The 21,299-nt window shown below is 49.9% G+C and overlaps 1 protein-coding gene across 1 annotated transcript in view; it reads left to right on the top strand.

Moving 5' to 3' along the window:
• LOC139756376 (uncharacterized) overlaps positions 1-21,299 on the top strand; it is a 380,293-nt gene that overhangs the window by 142,599 nt on the left and 216,395 nt on the right. Inside the window, 1 exon segment of the mRNA XM_071675765.1 lies at positions 12,838-12,947. Coding sequence (XP_071531866.1) covers positions 12,838-12,947 — 110 coding nt within the window.

Raw genomic sequence — 21,299 nt, forward strand, 5'->3', positions numbered from 1 at the left:
GTGGCGCTGTGTCCCCTCACCTCCCCGTCACTCCCGCCGACGGGAGGACTTCATCTATTCCCACCTGGCGGCTCACGTCACCTGTGGCGTCACCGTCACAACCTCCCGTGTACCGTCACAACCTCCCGTGTACCGTCACAACCTCCCTTGTACCGTCACAACCTCCCGTGTACCGTCACAACCTCCCTTGTGTATTGTTCTGCTGTGTGTGTGTGTCCTTCCCCCCCACCCCAGGGACCCCACACGTCCGTGACGAGGACACGTGCGGACTCGTGTGCGGGTTTCAGCACGTGGTGCGGGGGTGCGACCGCCCACACCACGTGCCCGGTCGCACCGTGGACGCAGAGTGACTCAGGCGTTGCTTGTGGTGTGCTTATGTCATCCTCCGCTGGACACATAGACGTGTGCGACTGTTTCTGGGAACGTGTGTGTGTGTGTGTGTGTGTGTGTGTGGGTGGTCGGTGTTCGTCCCGGGGTGGGGAGACTCTGTGTGTGTGTGTGTGTGTCCTAGGAGCAGGTTGGTCCCTCCTGGAGGAGGAGGCCCTGTAGTGGAGGCCTGGGTCATCTGGCTCCGGAGGGCACAGGTTAGAGCCTCCGGGGCTCCGGGGTCAGTGGAGGGTCTGGTCTGGTCTGGTCTGGCGATGGCGCTCCTCCCGCGGTCACGTGCCACACCGTAGGCCTCTCGCACACACCTCTCACACACCCTCTCCTTCAACCCCTCACTCCCTCCCGCTCATATCTTTATCATCGTGTGGTCCGCCTCTTGTGCTCTCCTGCCATCCCATCTCCCTCCACCACCACTCTCCCGGGAAAACCCAACCCTCAACCCCCCCTGCCCCATCGTTCTCCATCACTGTCCTCCCTCCCGACACACACACACACACACACACACACACACACACACACACACACTCACACACACACACACACACACACACACACTCATCATCGCCCTTCGCTTTATTTCTGATAAATCTGTCTGCCTTTGTTTTATATATATATATATATATATATATATATATATATATATATATATATATATATATATATATATATATATATATATATATTTCATACATATTTGCCATTTCCCACGTTGTTAGCGAGGGGTCGAAGGCTGGACCTCACCAGCAGCTTATCATGGTGATAGCCCTTCAGCCACGGCTTTGCCCCGGGGGTAGACAGACCCCACTCTTCCACAGGGGCATTCGTTACCCACCCCCTGAGAATGATGTCATCATCATCATGATAATAACCATGAGGGTTACGCCCTTATAACCCCCCCCCTCCCCCCTTCCTCCTCCTCGTGTACTGTATTTCCTGTAGGGTTGTATTATACACGTTGAGGGCGGGCAGGGAACCGACGTTGTATTCTCAGGGGGGGTTACACAACGTCTGTTGTATTCTCAGGGGGGTTACACAACGCCTGTTGTATTCTCAGGGGGTTACACAACGCCTGCTGTATTCCCAGGTGGGGTTACACAACGTCTGTTGTATTCTCAGGTGGGTTACACAACGTCTGTTGTATTCTCAGGTGGGGTTACACATCTAACATGTCATAGTCTGCTGCGTCATGGATCATTAAGGTTGAAGTTAATTCACTTCGTAACGTCACAGTGTTACCGGAAGCGCCAGACCCACGTCAGGTGTTTGAGGCTGAAGTATTGGGGGAAGGATGTTGCACACCTGGGGCACCTGGGGAAGGTGTGTGTGTGTGTGTGTGTGTGTGTGTGTGTGTGTGGCACCTGGGCACCTGGGGAAGGAGTGTGTGTGTGTGTGTGTGTGTGGGGGTGTGTGTGGGGCACCTGGGTACCTGGGGAAGGAGTGTGTGTGTGTGTGTGTGTGTGTCACCTGGGTACCTGGGGAAGGTGTGTGTGTGTGTGTGTGTGTGTGTGTGTGTGTGTGTGTGTGTGTGTGACACGCTCGTCACGACCTCCGACAGGTCAGCGGGTGTTACGGTGTCCACCAACTCTTCCTTCCCCCGTCACACCCACACACACGTCACGTGTGACGCTCTTGAGTCGTCACCCCTTATCGTCGTTGATTCCGGTGACGACCGGCCGCGGTGTTTCCGTCCTGGTAATGTGTGCGCTCGTTACGTTACCAGTGACTGCGTTACCGGCCAGCGTTACTCGGTAAGGGATTTGTCACTTGGGCTTTAACGACGGCCATGATCAACCACTAGGGCCATTAGGGGGGTAGTTAGCGCGATGCCTCATCCGCTAATTGATGAATTAGTAACTTTTAAGAATCATTCGAAAACCTCATTAATTCTCATTATGTATGAGGCCCCATGTTACGGGGCGGAAGGAGGCCCCGTGTTACGGAGGGGAAGGAGGCCCCATGTTACGGAGCGAAAGCAGGCCCCGTGTTACGGAGGGGAAGGAGGCCCCATATTACAGGGGAAGGAGGCCCCATGTTACAGTGGGAAGGAGGCCCCGTGTTACGGGGGTAAGGAGGCCCCCTGTTACGGGGATAAGGAGGCCCCGCGTTACGGGGGGAAAGGAGTCCCCGCGTTACGGGGGGAAGAAGGCCCCATGTTACGGGGGGAAGAAGGCCCCATGTTACAGGGGGGTGGGGTTGGAGGATTAGCTGTATGTAATATTGATAGACGTAATCTATCGTCTATCTCCCACGGTTAACGCGTATGTTGTTGTCACTAACTCTCGCGTTAGTGTTTGTTTATGAACTCGCTCGTGCGGGAGGATGTGGTGGTGGCGAGTGTGACGTCACGAAGGGCGGATCTCCCTCGGTGACGTCACCGTCCCCCTGGGAAGCTCCCGTCGTATGGTTTCTCAGTGTGTGTGTGTGTGTGTGTGTGTGTGTGTGTGTGTGTGTGTGTCCGCTCTCCCTCGTAGCACAGTGAGGAGCCAGGACTCCCCCTGGCTGTCAATTTTTCACCCTCTAGGCCCCAGTTCGATGTTTTCTGTGCCACACCCACACGTGGGCAACCCACGTAATGATATTCCACAGACGCACGGTGTCTCCGTCTCACAAATGACGCTTACGACAGCACGTAACTCACTCAGTCTCTCTCTCTCTCTCTCTCTCTCTCTCTCTCTCTCTCTCTCTCTCTCTCTCTCTCTCTCTCTCTCTCTCTCTATCTATCTATCTATCTATATCTATTCATCTATCTATCTATATAGATAGATAGATAGATAGATAGATGCGTTTGCTCAGACGGTCAATATTAGGTTGTATGTGTGGGGGGGTGTACGTACCTACAACACCCCGGTAGCACTACCACTTAGCTACCACACCACTACTGTACCAGCTACCACAACGTGTGGTGGCTGGCTGGCTGGGTACGCCTCCGCCCACCTGACCATCATAAAGCACCATCATCACCTTCACTTTCCTAGTGAAACTGTAGTGAGGAATGCCTCCTTCTCTCACCTCACCTCACTCCCTCACTCACCTCTCTCCCTCACTCACCTCTCTCCCATCTTCCCTCCCCGCGCCCTAACCCCCACTCCGTGCCCCGCCAGCAGTAGCAGCAGCAGCAGGAGCATCACCCACCCAACATCCCACCCCCCTCATCACCCTCACTTTCTACCTCTACCCTCCCCATCCTCCCGCTCCAGGAATGGCCTCCTCCTCCTCCTCCCGCTCCAGGAATGGCCTCCTCCTTCCTCCCTCCCGCTCCAGGAATGGCCTCCTCCTTCCCTCCTCCTCCTCCCGTCCAATTCCACAGCCAGCCGCCACCCAGTCAGCCGGTAAAGCATTCCAACCACAGGAGCTAGCCACCTCGTCTCGTCGTCCACCTCCCCCAGCCTCCTCCTGCTGCTGCTCCGCTTGGCTAGCTGGACCTTCACACGTGTGGCTACTGCTACCCCCCTACCCCCCTCCCCCTCACACTCTCCCTCCCTCCTCCCCCCACCCTCAGGTTAAGACGTCCCTCCCTATCTATACCTTTCGCTGGTCACCTTGCCTCGTACTCAGTCAAGGGAGGGCGCCAAACTGGTGATTAAAGGGGAGGGGGGGGTGTTGATTGGGTTGTTTGCGAGGGGATGGAGAGAGAGAGAGAGAGAGAGAGAGAGAGAGAGAGAGAGAGAGAGAGAGAGAGAGAGGAAATGGTGGGGGGTGTGGGTGGTTGGTTACTTACGATAGTGGGTTGGTACTTTGGTGGTGTAGAGATTAGTTAGTTTGAGGGTGGTTGGTGCTGTACAGTACTGCTGTCAGGTTGTTTGGTAGTTCAAGAGTGAGGTGGAGCTGTTTGGCAAATGAGCGAATCATTTTCAAGTTACCTTGGTAAGAGCAAGACAACTGGGAGATCAAGAGTGATTTGGAAAGTACCCCGACCTACCTCCACCTCTCCCTCTGGCTCAACGGACAGCAGGAAGAAAATGTGCGAGAGAGAGAGAGAGAGAGAGAGAGAGAGAGAGAGAGAGAGAGAGAGAGAGAGAGAGAGAGAGAGAGAGAGTACCATGCGGTGTAGGAGGAAGATGCCGCTATGGAAATTATATATTTAAAGGAGAGTGTGGACTTGGTGTAGTACCTCTTTGTCATCGTGAAGGCGTTTGCTCACGGGGCTAGTGGTTTGGAAAAGAAAATAATGTAAGATTTTAGCGGTTTACTCGATTTTGATACCGACCACAGGTGTTAGTAGCGATGTGCCTAGCCTTGATTTGAAGATGTATTTTGTATCATTTTTGAATTCAGTATATCGGGAGGTAGTGAGTGGGAGGCGTCTTACTAGATTGAAACCCTGGGGGCCACGACGGTAAGACCCCTGAGCACGACGGTACGACCCTGAGGCACGACGGTACGACCCCGAGGCACGACGGTACGACCCTTGAGCACTGGAGCACGACGGTACGACCCTTGAGCTCGACGGTAAGAAACTTTGAGCACGACGGTACGACCCTGGGACACGACAGTACGACCCTGGGACACGTCGGTACAACCCTTGAGCACGACGACGACCCTCGTGCATTGTACCCTGATCACACACACACACACACACACACACTCCCCGCCCCCATGTACAGTCGTGCTCTGGCGTCGCACCGTTGAACGTGACGGTGCCCTAAGGAGGCCACAGAAAACGAGGACCTGTTTCACGACGAACTGGAAGCGTCTTGAGTCAGTTGGACCGTAGCAGAGGGAGGGAGGAAGGTGTCCTCAGCCAGCCTGGCGACACACACACACACACACACACACACCCGGACGCTTGACATTGCATGAGTTTACATGAGGGGAGGAAGGAGGGAGGCGGAGCATGCCGCATCCGGACCACCACCTCCTCATAACTGTGTAAGTAACTGGCCACCAGCATCCTGACGGGTCATTATCACTTATCTCATTTCCTGAGCCGCTTCCCCTGTGTGACCCCCCACAACCCACCCTCCCACCTCTCCCTCCCCCCGTAATTACCCAGAGGTTAATGGTTAGCTTGTTAGCCAGGCGCGCGTGTGGGAGGGATGATGGGGTCAGGGGGGCCGCCACCGGCGTTTGTTGAACGGGTTGTTGGCTCGTTAAGGGGAGGAGGCGAAGGTCACACACACACACACACACACACACACACACACACACACACACACGGGAGGGAGACGAGGGAGGTTGTTGCTGTGGTGTGGTGGGGAGAAATGGGAGGAAGTTGATAAGTGGTGGTCCGTCCGTGTTGATGTTTGTAGAACTCTCTCTCTCTCTCTCTCTCTCTCTCTCTCTCTCTCTCTCTCTCTCTCTCTCTCTCTCTGATGGTGTGTTTGGTGGGGTGTGCTGGTCCGCACCTGTTCGTACTGGCGTGTATGTCCACAGTGCCACTTCCTGCAGCACGGGCGGCAGATGGTGCCCAAACTTAGCGCTTCCATAACTCCGGCGTGTGAGTCGTGAGGACGGCGTGCGTGCGTGCGTGTGTGTGTGTGTGTGTGTGTGTGTGTGTGTGTGTGTACTTATTTTTTTTTTTTTTTAGTCGAGATTTTGCCTTTACGTGGTCTCGTCTCTCCTGTGGGTTTGAAGCTTCAAGCCTTATGTGTGTTTGGTTGGGTCTCGAAGTAAGGAGTCCGGGTGTTGTGGGCGACGGAGTAGCGCCATGTCTGGGCGTCATAGTCCTCCACCTCCCTTTGTCCGTTGCCATGTCCGTTGCGCGTCCGTTAGGATGGTCGCGGTCCGTCAGTGGTGCGTTGACGGTGTCGCCGGACGGTCTGGTGACTGGGGATGATGGTGGTGGTGGTGAGTGGGATGGGGTCGTAGGATGTGTGGCGTGTGGCATCGTCTTCGTCCTCCTCCTCCTCCTCCTCTTCTCTTCCTCCTCCTCTTCCTCCTCCAGACATCAAGGCACAGCCCAAGAACCTTCTTCCGTCTTTCATCATTCCGTCTCGAGATAGCCGTCACTGCTTCTGCCTCCTCCTTCAGGAGGTTCCTGTGAGGGTGTGGTGGCGGTGGTGGTGTGGTTGGTATAGGCAGCAGGAGGAGCACCGCCAGCCACCACGAGCCGCGGACAGTTTTATCTGGCGTTCGTTACACTCACCTTTGACTCAGCCCTTTGCCCTCCGCCCGCCCCTGGGGGCTCCCGGGTCAGAGGATCGGGGCGGGGCACGCCCAGGAATAATTCACTTAACCAACATTGTTGATGGAGGGGGAAGTAACTGTGTGTGTGTGTGTGTGTGTGTGTGTGTGTGTGTGTTTACCTGTTTATACAGTACGGAGATGTTGTACATCTGTGTCTGTGTAATTAACCGTTTATACAGTACAAAGGGAGAGGGGGAGAGAGAGAGTTGTACACCCTAGTGTGTATAATGACCTTTCTGTACTGTTTGGGGGGTGGGGGGGTAGTTCCACATTCGTGGAGCCCCGTCTCTTGAACTCCCTCCATGGTCAAACAGCTTTTCAAACTCGTGTCTGCTTTCTGCAAACACGCTACTCCTTACCTCTCTCCACTCCACTCTTCCATCTCTCTCTCTTTGTCTCTCCCTCGCCCTTGCTCCCTCCACACACACACACACACACACACACACACACACACACACACACACACACACACACACGTGTATACTGTATGTATGATACATTATCATCGTTAGATGGTGAGGCGATGGTGATGATGCCAACTTGATATAGTGATGTCAGGCAGCAGGAGGAGGAGCCGTGCCTTCTGCAGCAGTGTCGAGGACCAGGTGCTTCCGTGTCGCCCTACCGCCACTAACAGCATCCTTGACCACTGGTTTCATTCATTGATATACGTCCAGTCGTAAGCTTGTGGGGGGTGGGTGAGGACTGTCGACCCTGTGAGAGGGCCACATAGATGTCATAGTCCCGTGAGCAGAGCGGTTGCGGCTTTCGCCATTTTGATAGAATAACTCTGGTTGGTTTACCCACTTGCATTACGATATGTGTGGTGGTTTACCCACTTGCATTACGATATGTGTGGTGGTTTACCCACTTGCATTACGATATGTGTGGTGGTTTACCCACTTGCATTACGATATGTGTGGTGGTTTACCCACTTGCATTACGATATGTGTGGTGGTTTACCCACTTGCATTACGATATGTGTGGTGGTTTACCCACTTGCATTACGATATGTGTGGTGGTTTACCCACTTGCATTACGATATGTGTGGTGGTTTACCCACTTGCATTACGATATGTGTGGAGGTTTACCCACTTGCACAGCGATATGCTTCGGGGGTGGGTGGTGATGACTGGTGTACGTGGTGGTGTACATGGGCAGGGGTGTTGGTGTAGGTGGGTGGAGGCGTGGGTGTCCAGCGATGCAGATGTGTGGTGGTAGGTGGATATAGTGTTGATGGTGTTAGGTGTGTGGTTGCGTGGGTGTAGATGGTGGGGATTAGGTGGTGAAGGGTAGTGGGCGACTAGTTAGTGAGGTATGGGCAATTTTGCCACTGTGTGATGGGTAATAGGATGGTTAGGAGGCAGTAGCTGGGTGGTTGGGTAGTTAGTTAGCTGCCTGGTGATGGTTTGGATCCCAGAGAGTACTTGGGCATTGGCTCTTCTCGGCTCGAGCTTTTGACCACCACGACACGGTGCGCCAATGTGGAATGACGAGAGACAGAGAGAGAGAGAGAGAGAGAGAGAGAGAGAGAGAGAGAGAGAGAGAGAGAGAGAGAGAGAGAGAGGCACTAAGGCTCGATAACTTACACACACACACACACACACACACACACACACCGTCTCTAACAGCCAGGGGCCGCTCGCGGTAAGTGGAGTCATACGTTTATGTGTCTGGATTCTATCCTCTCTCTCTCTCTCTCTCTCTCTCTCTCTCTCTCTCTCTCTCTCTCTCTCTCTCTCTCTCTCTCTCTCTCTCTCTCTCCGGATTGAGGCCGTTGGTTCGGCTGTTCAGGCCCCCTGGCTAGCTAGGGGTGGTTGGGCGCCCACCTCGCCCACCCGGCAGCACAGGCGGTGTGGTTATAGTCACAGTGTTTGTTTATCCGTAAGGTGTTGGGGTGGGAGGTGTGACTGTGGGGGAGCAGCGCCAGCCTTCAACACCCAACACTCACTCAAATTTTTTTCTTTTTTCATTTTTTTTTTTTTTGGGCAGTTCTTTAGTGTCGAATCTCTCTCTCTCTCTCTCTCTCTCTCTCTCTCTCTCTCTCTCTCTCTCTCTCTCTCTCTCTCTCTCTCTCAGCCATCACGCCAGCAGGTCGTGTGTGTCAGAGAGCCATACGTGCCGTGTGTGTGTGTGTGTGTGTGTGTGTGTGTGTGTGTGTGTGTGTGTGTGTGAACTCCCAGCTGACCCAGCAGCTCCAGGCGCTTTCATCCTTGAGCCCGCCTCCCCTCCCCTGCAATCCCCCTCCCCTCACCCTCAGTCCCCTCCTCTTTCCATCCCCCCCTCCCTCCCCCCTCCCTCCTCCCTCCATTATCTTCTTGTGCTCAATACTTCGTGTTTAATTGTTCGCGTCCGGCTCGGACTGTTTACATTGCCTTCTTCTTCTTCTTCTTCTTCTTCTTCTTCTTCTTCTTCTTCTTCTTCTTCTGCGTCTTCTTCTTTCTCTTCTTCTTCTTCGTCTTCTTCTTCTTCTTCTTCTTCTTCTTCTTCTTCTTCTTCTTCTTCTTCTTCTTCTTTCTCTTCTTCTTCAGCGTCGTCTTCTTCTTCTTCTTCTTCTTCTTCTTCTTCTTCTTCCTCTTCTTCTTCTTCTTCTTCCTCTTCTTCTTCTTCTTCTTCTTCTTCTTCTTCTTCTTTCTCTTCTTGTTCTTCTCTTCTTCGTCTTCCTCTGTGTCTTCTTCTTCTTCTTCTTCTTCTTCTTCTTCTTCTTCTCTTTCTTCTTCTTTCTCTTCTTGTTCTTCTCTTCTTCGTCTTCCTCTGTGTCTTCTTCTTCTTCTTCTTCTTCTTCTTCTTCTTCTTCTTCTTCTTCTTCTTCTTCATTTCTTCTTCCTCGTCTCTTTATGAAGCAGACGATGACTGAGTGATATGACCAAGGGGAGATGGGGACGAGTACACACAGAATCACTGCAAGACGAGAGTTTAGGTGATGTAGAGAGAGAGAGAGAGAGAGAGAGAGAGAGAGAGAGAGAGAGAGAGAGGCATGAATATTACGAGTCATATTAATTAGGAAGTTGGTGTTGTGAAGTAGTCGTGGTTGTGAAGGTAATAACTTATAAAGTGGCGATCAGGTAGTGATGCTGATGGAAAGGGGAGTAACTTATAAAAGTGTGAGTAAAGTAGTCAGGAGATCACTTATAAAGTGGTGGTCAGGTTGTGGTGCTGGAGCCTTGTGATGGATGTGTGGGGGTAAATGGAGGACGTGATGGCCAGGCAGGAGGGGACCAGCTACGTGTTGCAAACGTGTCATGCATGATTCCCTGACCTCACCAGAGACAATTGAAGTCGTGAATGTTATTCTTTGTGTGTGTGTGTGTGTGTGTGTGTGTGTGTCTTGTTGTGGACGGGAGAGAGAGAGAGAGAGAGAGAGAGAGAGAGAGAGAGAGAGAGAGAGGGTCCGTGAGTGTGTGTGGATTTGGCCTGTGTGAGTAAGTGTGTGAGTGTGTGGATTTGGCCTTGCTGGATGTGCGACGAGAGATCTAATCTCTCTCTCTCTCTCTCTCTCTCTCTCTCTCTCTCTCTCTCTCTCTCTCTCTCTCTCTCTCTCTCTCTCTCTCTCCAGAGCCGCCAGGACGTTGTAGTAAAGCGAGCGCTTAAAACAGTTCCGCCTAACAACACTCTCGCTCTCCCACGTTCTCTCTCTCTCTCTCTCTCTCTCTCTCTCTCTCTCTCTCTCTCTCTCTCTCTCTCTCTCTCTCTCTCTCTCTCTCTCTCTCAGCGGGCTATCTCCCTCACCTCCCGCCCCGTTCCCTCACCTCCCCACTCTCGAGCATCATCATGGCACCGCGCCCCAGACAGCAGCAGGACACGGGGCCTCGAGGTACAGTAATGTGTTGTGCCTGGTGGTGCTGGCCTGTCTGTGTTTGTACCGGGAGAGTCGCTGGCGCTCCCAGGACGGGGGAGGTCAAGGGTGGTGGGGCGCCGGTGTGGTGTTAGTCCCAGGACGGGAGAGGTCTACTAGGGTGGTGGGGCGCGTGTGTTGTTAGGCGCGTTAGTTGTTAGTGTGTTGTTAGTTGCGTAATTTGTGCATAATCTACGACCTGAGATGAGATTCTTCATCGGTCTGTGGGGGCTCGACCTGCAACTTAGGGACGGGGGATATCAGGTGGCAGGAGGAGGTGACGGTGGCGGAGGTGATGCAGTCACGTCGTCCCGAACTGTTGTTAGATGGTCGGAGAGGCGTTAGGAGGGCCAGTGTGTTGCGTACGAGGATGAACTTAACATACCTTTTGTTTCGCACCTTTCCTCTTTTAATTTCCTTTTTCTCTCCCCTTCCCCCTTTCTGCTAATGTGGGTGTTGGGGAGAAGGGGAGAGGTGCGGAAACTATAAAGGTGGGAGGGGAAGGCGTAGTGTGGGGAAAAGGGGGGAGGGGAAGGTAGTGGTTGACGCCAGCACGTCCCCTTTTTTGAAGCTGTCAGTCATCCGGCCTGGCACCTGATACCACCTGATAACACCTGATACCACCTGATAACACCTGATAACTGATTGATAACACCCAGGGCGTCAACACCGTTATTATACATGATGGATAAACATGGTGTAACAACGCGCGCGGGGCCGCTGCAGTAGTCCTGGGGCCTCCTGTCTCCCGTTCCTCCTCAGCCTTCGTGTCGAACGAGAGCGTAGGACGTGGCCAGCGGGCGGCGCCCTGTGCTAACCACACCACACCACACCACACGGTGGACCTCCGTTATGTATAATGAATAACTGTGTATGATAACCACCACCCACCAACACCCATCACCACCCATTTTCCCTCTATCTTGGCCGTGACGGTCGTCCACAGCAGGTGGTTGTGGCGGTGACCTTACGGAGAGAGAGAGAGAGAGAGAGAGAGAGAGAGAGAGAGAGAGAGAGAGAGAGAGAGAGAGAGAGAGAGAGCGATGTGAGCCACGCATGGTGTGTGGGTGTGTGTGTCTGCATCACCTCCACGTCAGTTCACGAACCGCCTCTCGGCCCCTGGGCGGAAATGGTGAACAGGGCAGGAACAGATTGCTGAACACATGTTCTCTGATCTGTAGGAAGGAAGTGTCGTAACTCCTGGACGTGGGCAGGGTGGCACACACTCCCTTCCAGGTACACACGTTGCCACAGATGTGCTGCAGACACATGCATGTTGTGCCGGACGTGTGTCTTATGATGAGAATGTGTTTTGCGTATTGAGTATTTGATCTATGATCATATTTTCACAAAGGAAACCATGATAGCGGTATTGGCAGAATATATATATATATATATATATATATATATATATATATATATATATATATATATATATATATATATATATATATACTAATATCTGGCTGCCAGGCCCGTATGTTTCCTGGTGTTGGGTCATAAAACACAGTAGGAAATGCTCCAGCCAGCACTCACTGCTTTTAACATAGTCTAGGAGCAGTGACGAGCCGCAGCCTGTGATGTGAGGAGGGTATGTGGCCGTGATGGGCTGCAGCAGGCGGTGTGGTGGTGGTGATGGTGTGTGTGTGTGTGTGTGTGTGTGTGTGTGTGTGTGTGTCAGTCACCCTATCCGTAGTGGTTGTCATGTAGTGAAGGGAAGGGTGGGTAGTACCCCTCGGGTCGTATGTCACGCCATGATTCTTATGTCATTACTGACACATATGACCTTTTGGATAAATGATAAAGATAATGATAACGATGATTATGATAATGGTAGCTATTATTATTATTATTATTATTATTATTATTATTATTATTATTATTATTATATAGTTATTGTTATTATTATTATTATTATTATTATTATTATTATTATTATTATTATTATTATTGTTATTATATAGTTATTATTATTATTATTGTTGTTATTATTATTATTATTATTATTATTATTATTATTATTATTATTATTATTATTATTATTAAGTAGTTATTATTATTAGTTATTATTATTATTATTATTATTATTATTATTATTATTATTATTATTATTATTATTGAAGTTTTATGGTAACAGTTATTGATTCTATGGCATAACTGTAAATGAGTCCCTGTCTATCACCAGTAAATGTTGTTCACCACAGAATAATATGATAAGGGTAACAGAAAAGCTCCTCTGTCTTCTTAGCAGCGTCAGTGTAACGAGGATATGCTACACCTAGGATGGATATATATATATATATATATATATATATATATATATATATATATATATATATATATATATATATATATATATATATATATATATATATATATATATCGTTGATGGAATGGCCTTGATTTGGGCATAGGTTGGCCGGCGGTGCCGGGTCAGCCGGTCGTGACATAGTGACTAACATTGTGTTGTGCCTCTCTGCCCCTGACAGCTGGACGACGCCACGCTGCAGGTGTACCGGGACGGTGACTACAGCACCTACCTGGACCTGGAGTCCTCGCTGGCGGAGCAAGCGGACGACATTGAGGGCCTCACAGACAGGTGGGTGAATGTCTCTCTCTCTTAATAATAAGTCTTCTTCTTCTTCTTCTTCTTCTTCTTCTTCTTCTTCTTCTCTCTCTCTCTCTCTCTCTCTCTCTCTCTCTCTCTCTCTCTCTCTCTCTCTCTCTCTCTCTCTCTCTCTCTCTCTCTTTATCTACCTATCTATCTATCTCTATCTATCTATCTATATATCTATCTATCTATATCTATCTAGTTGTCTATCTCTATCTATTATATTGAGGGATTTTTTTTTTTTTTTTGCTCGGAGAGATTTAAGTAGCAGGAGTCGGCTACACACACACACACACACACACACACACACACACACACACCACGCACACCAGCAGCACGTGTGTAGGTGAGCCGCGTGCGTTTCTCAGGCGAAGGTGTGACGACCGCAGGCGGGTGACAGCCGCAGGTGGTGGTGTCCAGGTGGTGGACGGACGGCTCTTGAAGTACACACTTCCGGCGTGCGCGGAGGGGGGGGGGGGGTGGGAGGGTGGTGATTGACACCCCCTCCACCCCCCCCCCCCATCCTAGAGTTTCCCCTGGTAACCTGGATTCGCCACCAGTTACCGTGGGTAATAGTGGGGTGTTGGGAGACAGGAGGTGAGGTTAGGTAGGGAGGTTCTCCGTGCGTGGGATCTGCAGCGGTTTGGTTTCGAACGTCCTCGTGGCAGCAGGACCCGGATGGACACGGAGGGAGGGGAAGGCCACCACACAGCCCGACAGGTACGAGGCACGGTCATCGGAGGCGCTGGTTCATTATGGTTGGCCGGTGCAGCCCGCGAGGCGACCGGATTACGCTCGGCCGTCTTCGGCGCGCGCGTGCCCTACATGTGAAGCGGAGCAGGGAAGCGGCGGGGCAAGAAGAAGAAGAAGAGGAGGAAGAACACCGCCACCGGTGAACACCGCCGCCCGTGGTGGAGGTGGTCTTGGAGGAAGGCGCTAGGACGTGGGTGGTGATGGGATGCACCGCCGTACCTCAACGTGGAGTGTGTGTGTGTGTGTGTGTGTGTCAGGACCTCGTCTGCTGTAGGTGTTGGGCGCGCCCCATGTCCACCCCTCGCCTCCTGCAGAAGGTCGCATTTAATTACTCTGTCAACAGGGGGAACACCTGGGACACCTTGTCATTTAACCTCCCCCCCACGAGGAAGTGTTGCTTATGAACGTGTGATGTGCAGTGGTCGTATTTGATCCGTTTGGGTGTTATGTACACATGTACATACGCGGTTTACATGTGTACGCCGCCCTCTTGAGTGATGTACACAAGTCCACCACCAGAACATCGTTTTCATTTAGACCAATTCTAACATTCTTTACGCGTAATTGTTTACACGTGAGCCCTTGCAAACAAGACATGGCCTGTATACGCAGTGTTTGCATTTGAACCTCGTATCGTCAATGTATTTCAGCCCCAGTGGACATATGCAGCAGCGTCTGCAATCACCTCAGCCAGCGCCCTTGCCTTCCCTGACAACATCACCAACACCACCAGACCCCTATCTCTAGGGGTGATGATCTGGGGTCGCTTCCATATGCCTCACGTCTGTCTAGGGTAGCTGTATCTGGAGTGGTCTTCCACGGGCGACTAATGATTGGCTTGGGTGGTGGGGTTGACGTTGCCAGGGAGGCCACAAGCCCTGACAAGCAGGCGCCTGACTTCGCGTTCTGAGCGCCTAGAAATCTAGCCCTTGTACTCACATTTTCTTGCTTTCAAACGAGAGTTCGGGTTTTCTCCTTCCTAGGGAGGTGAGAGTCGACCACCTTTTAAAGCACAGGTGCAAGAAATCCAGCGCCCAGAAGCGGCCTTTCATAAAAATGAAGTAGCAGCCTGAAGGAGTAAAATAAAGAACCTGCTTTTTTTTTTAAAGATAGCTTGAGGCACACTGAGGCGGGTGGCTATTACTCACACCTTTAGAAACACTAGTCTCGTCGACCAGATGCTATGGTTTCACCCTGAGAGCGTCATATGTTTGTACTCATAATAAACCTTTAGCCGTGTATCGCCTTGGAAAAAATATAAGGGGTTATGGAAAATGTTTACCAAATGGCGTCCTAGCTTCGTCTCTTCGATGTATATCAACTGACTGTTATATTTCTCTCTTGTGTCTCCCCTGATGATGTGATTATTACACGAAAGTGCACTTGGGAACTTTTCGTGTTTCATTTTCCCCTTGGACTCATAGAAATATCTTGATCACGCGCAGAATTGTGATCCTTTCCAACATATATATATATATATATATATATATATATATATATATATATATATATATATATATATATATATATATATATATATATTAGGGCTTTCAGTCAGCCGTGCCGTCTCATCTAACACAAAGAAAGGCACATCACCAGCGCATTCCTCGCGGGTCACCAACACTCTGGATCTCTTACGAGCATTTAAAAACCCCGGCGGCCCCGGGCGAGGCGGCGGTCGGCACGGCCGGTGACGACGTCGGGAACCCGCGTCGCCGACAGGAAGGAATTCCTCGGTCTGGGGAAAATTGGCCGGCCCCGGGAGAGCTGGGCCGGGCGGGTCTGAAACAACAACCCCCACGCCCCGCCCCGCCCCGCCCCACCCCACCGTCGCGGTCCCGCCTTGCTACACCTGTACAAGTGGGTGTGTAGTGGTTGTGTACGGTGGTGTAGTATTCGGGGGGGTGTAGTGCTGGTTAAGGGTGTGTGAGAACACCGCGTTTGGTCGAGGGTGTGGCGGGTGCTCTGAGCGTGAGGGAGGTTTGGGGGAGGTGATGGAAGGTGCGGGGAGGAAGGAGGAGGGAGTGTTATGTCCGGCCGAGTCCATCTTTCTTTCTCCCCCCCCTCCCCCGCCTCTCCCCTCCCCCCAGACACACGCATCTTTCCCACGCAACCCCCCCTTCCTCCTTTCCCCCTCCCCCAGGACTGACCACAGGGAAGTAGGGCACTGGAGTAGAGAGGTACGGGGTGGCCACTCCCTCCCCTCCCTCCCTCCATGGGCTAGTCTACCTCACCTGCTGTGGTTAGGGCAGGTCGGTGCTAGGTAGACAGTCAAGGAGAGTAGGTAGGTAGGCAAGAGAAGGAGGTGGGCAAGTACGATCGGGAAGTACTGTTTAGGGTAAGTGTGATAGGGAAGTACTCTGTTGGGTAAGTACCGTAAGTTGAGTGGGGGAAAGGGGTAGTGAGAGTGGTCAGTTGATGGAACAGGTGTGGGAGGGAAGGAGAGAGAGAGAGAGAGAGAGAGAGAGAGAGAGAGAGAGAGAGAGAGAGAGTCATGTGATGGTTGTGATCATAGGAACATGGTCGAACGGTACAGCTGACCATGGGGACATAGTAGAACAGCACAGCTGATCATAGGGGTATACTGGAACAGTGCAGTTGACCTTGGGAACAAGGTGGAACAGAACAGAACACCTGACCAAGGGAACAAGGTGGAACAGAACAGAACACCTGACCAAGGGAACGTAGTGGAACAGTACAGCCGATCATAGAGATATGATGGAACAGTACAGTTGACCTTGGGAACAAGGTGGAACGATAATGCCGACCATGAGAACATTGGAACGGCACAGCTTAGAACAGTACAATGGGACAATACAGTTGACCTTGGGAATGCGGTGGAACAGTACAGCTAAGAACCCCTGTAGTGGAGGAATGCGGTGGAACAGTACAGCTAAGAAACCCTGTAGTGGAGGAATGCGGTGGAACAGTACAGCTAAGACCCCTGTAGCGGAGGAATGCGGTGGAACAGTACAGCTAAGATCCCCTGTAGTGGAGGAATGCGGTGGAACAGTACAGCTAAGACCCCTGTAGCGGAGGAATGCGGTGGAACAGTACAGCTAAGATCCCCTGTAGTGGAGGAATGCGGTGGAACAGTACAGCTAAGACCCCCCCGTAGTGGAAAAATGCCGGGGTCAGTAGTGGAAGGATTCCGGCCTCTTGGTCGAGTCTAATGTCGCTACGGCGTGTGGAGGAAGGCCTCTTCTCCGCCTCGCTTGTTAACGAGTCGAGGTGAGGGAGGTGGGGGTGTGTTTCGTGCTTGTGAGGAGGGTGAGGAAGATCCTGCATGGTGCATGTCACCCACCTCCTTGTGGATGAGGAAGATCCTACATGGTGCATGTCACCCACCTCCTTGTGGGTGAGGAAGATGGGGGTGTTTTGCTCGGTGGAGGGGGATGGTGGGGTGGGGAGTGCGGTGCGTGTGTGTGTGTGTGTGTGTGTGTGTGTGTGTGTGTGTGTGTGTGTGTGTTATGTGCTTGACGCTGTACCTGGGTCGCTCTGGTACGGCAACGCACTTACCGGACATGACTGACTGACCTACCACGTACGTACACACACACACACACACACACACACACACACACACACACACACACACACACACACACACACACACATCCTCTACACTGTACTCAGTGTACACATGACTTACATATACAGAAGTGTATGTAGACATCCCTCTGTGTACAAATATGCCTATTTTTCTCCCCCTGAACACGAGGCATAGGGACAGTGAAACGCAGAATATATATATATATATATATATATATATATATATATATATATATATATATATATATATATATATATATACACACACACACACACACACACACACACACACACACACACACGCTGTATGTATATGTATACAGTCACACAGGTATGTACTTCATGTACTTCCCCACCCCCGACCCAGACACGTTTTGCCCTCTTAATTGTCTTTTTAAACTCATGAGCGCTTGGCCTTTGACCTGATCCTCAGGGTCGGAATAAAGGCCAGGTCAAAGGTCAGGAGTCATTATGATACCGTCGTGTCGTAACTGCCGAGGTAGTCGGGCTACGTAACTATTGCGAGGTGTATGTTACGTGCTGACGTATGATTTACCCCACGGGAAATTGGAAATACCCTTACACTAGAAGTGTGGAATAAGGTCGGGTGGTGACAGGAAGATGTTAGAATACCACGGTGAGGACGTGAGCTGTGCGGCCACGACCATCCAGCCAGGGCGGCTGGGATGCGCGCGAAATTCCCAGCCGCGCTTGTAGACTAAACCTGCGTGCCTTTGTTTTGCCCAGTACGGACTACGACACCTCCGTCGCTTCGGAAAGAATTTTGTATAAACTTAAATAATGTAAATATATAAGAGATTAACTCTTTTAATTCATTGCTTTTATTTTTTTTTTCAATCCGCCCTGTGTAATTGTAGTTTACGTAAATCATATTTATGATAATCATGTTACGATGGCGGGTGTGTGGACATTAATCCTGGAAAGACGTCACGTTAATGTTGCCGTGAAGACGACGTCACGTGACCTGGGCGGACCAGGTGCCAAGTCGGCATTTTATTTTTTTCTTTCCCCTACAGCTGTTGTCATCATCTGTGGCGCAACGTGATAGACCCCAAGTGTCTCACCTTGGTATTTGACTCTACCCTCACACACACACACACACACACACACACACACACACACATGACGTTTCTAACCTTGGTATTTGGAATTACCACAAGATATGAAATTAATCATCAATGATATCATTATTAAACTATTATAATAATGATAATGATAATAATAATTATTAGTAGTTGTTGTAGTATCATTGTTATAATAATGATAATAATAATAATAATAATTATCATTATTATTATTATTATTATTATTATTATTATTATTATTATTATTATCAGGCATTACGCGCTGTCTGTCTGGGCCATTTAAATCTAACGGTCTCCTGCTATGTCGTGCGTTATATATATATATATATAAATATATATATATTCTGTCGTAGAAATACACACCTCGCGTTCCTCCCATTCATCATTCCTGTACGAGATCCCAAGGGTTGTCACGCAGTGTTTGTTATGGATGCCAACACTGTAGTGGAATGTGTGTGTGGCTTTCACCACGTTTGGCCTCGGCGTGTGGCACCTGGCCCTCCGGAGTGACCACCTCTTTGCCTGGTATGGAGGATCGCCCCGTAGCGCCTTGGGGCGGGCCGGCGTGACGCCGGAGCTGTGAAGTACGTAATCGAAGTGCCTGTACTGTGTTCGACATCGTCTTGTTACTGTGCGTCGGGAGAAGGCAAGGGTTGAAATGAAAAGTTCTTAGTACAGAGCCAATTATGTATGCAGTTTTAAGTACGTACGGGTCGCCTGTGCGGTGTTGTATATTGAAAAGGACAGATCAATTGGCACGGCTGCTTGAGAAAAAAAGAGGGGGAGGGGTAGTGGAACATGATATTTAGTAAGGATAGATTTAAGAGTAATTTTTGTTTTAAACACGAAGAAATGTTTTCTTTAAAAGATATGAATGTTAGCTGTCGCTGGTGTGCGAGATGTAAACACTTATCTTAAAAAGTCAAAGAAGGTATAACAGTATACACGTGAAGTACAATATATTACTAGTTACTTATATACATCACTTAACTAAGGGCCAGTCTCGTAGAGATATCTGTTGCCGGAGTAAAATTCGGCGCTCGACATTTCCAAACGGTTCATTCACAAAATATTGGCCCGCGTGTGCCAGATGTCGCTTACTGGTACAATTGCTTCTGTTGTTTTTGTCCACGTTCAGAGTGGCCAGGGTGTGCCAGTGTTTACTGCTTGTGTGTATAGGAAGTCCTGGAAGGTAAACGTACACGACAGGTGAGGGTTTTGCCCGCGGGAAGAGCGGAGGAGCGAGATGGAAGCGACAGGTGTGGCGGGAAGGGCGACCGGCGTGGGAGGAATGTAGCCGAAGCCAGAGCCGACCAGCGGCGGGCCCACGACGACAACCCATCCTCCTCCTCCTCCTCCTCTCCCCATTCATGACCTCTGTTGTTTACCTCTTGATTGGCCACTTTTGAATGGGTCGCAGGTTTACGTTACAGCAGCTGTTGGGCCTGGGAGGTGTACCCATTTTCGGCTTCTGTTTACGCCCGATTGGACCTGGCTGGTCGTCTGCACCAAAGCACTTGCTGTGGTTGATTGTGCGTCGACCCCTCGTCATGTTTGTTGCCTTGTGCGTAGGTACGGTATTGATACGCAAATGGGTTTAAAAAACATTACGAAGACGTTGTCTTGTGTATTTGTTTTAGGGTCAAGTAGTTCGGTGTTGTGGAGAAGGGTGTATAGGCTTCGATTATTTATTTGTTTATAATTATATTTATTGATTTTGTAACTTATTTGGTTGCTGCAGATGCTGGACAGGTGTTTGATGGAAATGTTTTACTGAGTTCAGTGGCTGTCTGTGTGCGAGGCATGTTTCACAGGTGTAGCAGGTGTGACTTGGTGTACTGGCCTGTGGTTTATAGCTCTTAATCTATATATATTTTGATCTCGCATTGAACATTCGTGCGGATAGTATATATGGTCTGCCGTTTTATAGCACAAATGTGATCATTTCAGTCGATTTTCGGTATAATATATATATATATATATATATATATATATATATATATATATATATATATATGAGGGCTCCTCTGGTACGTCTCTTGAGTGAAGGTGTGCTGGACCGGAGGGAGGGAGGGCTCGTGAGAGAGAGAGAGAGAGAGAGAGAGAGAGAGAGAGAGAGAGAGAGAGAGAGAGAGAGAGAGCGTAGGGAATTTTTGACCTTAGCAGTGTCGTTATACAGTGACCTGGAATGGTACACGGTGGCCGTGGGGTTTACACAAGTTTGGGGGCAGGTGGTGGGGGTGGTATATGGTGTGCAGACGACGCGGCGCTCGGGTGGTATGTGTGGTGGTGGACTGTGTGACCCGGCGGCGGACGGGAGGAGGAGGAGTGAGGGAGGGTCGGGTCTTCGCCGAGGAGCAGTATGTGTGCAGACGGTCGGTCAGGTCCTGGTGGGGATTTTGAAGTGTTTGCTATGACGTAGGGAAATGTCTGATTTAAAGATAGTTTACATAGACTAATGATTTAATAGCTTCACAGAGCAGTTGGCTATCATTCGTATTATATATATATATATATATATATATATATATATATATATATATATATATATATATATATATATATATATATATTCTTTCACACTATTCGCCATTTCCCGAGATAGCGAGGTAGCGTTAAGAACAGAGGACTGGGCCTTTGAGGGAATATCCTCACCTGGCCCCCTTCTCTGTTCATATATATATATATATATATATATATATATATATATATATATATATATATATATATACACACACACACACGAAGCTGTGAACAAGTTACATTTTTAGGTATTTTTCTATTTTTTTTACATTTATCCGTTTATTGGTTAATTATCAGCGAGTTATACAGTTAAGTGATTCATTTGCATATTTACTTGTTCAGTTGATATTCAGTTTTCCTCAGTGAAGACCAGCCACTGACCTTCATCTTTGAGGGGAAAAAAAAG

Source organism: Panulirus ornatus, chromosome 21 (genome assembly GCF_036320965.1).
Source record: "Panulirus ornatus isolate Po-2019 chromosome 21, ASM3632096v1, whole genome shotgun sequence".
Lineage (NCBI taxonomy): Eukaryota > Metazoa > Arthropoda > Malacostraca > Decapoda > Palinuridae > Panulirus > Panulirus ornatus.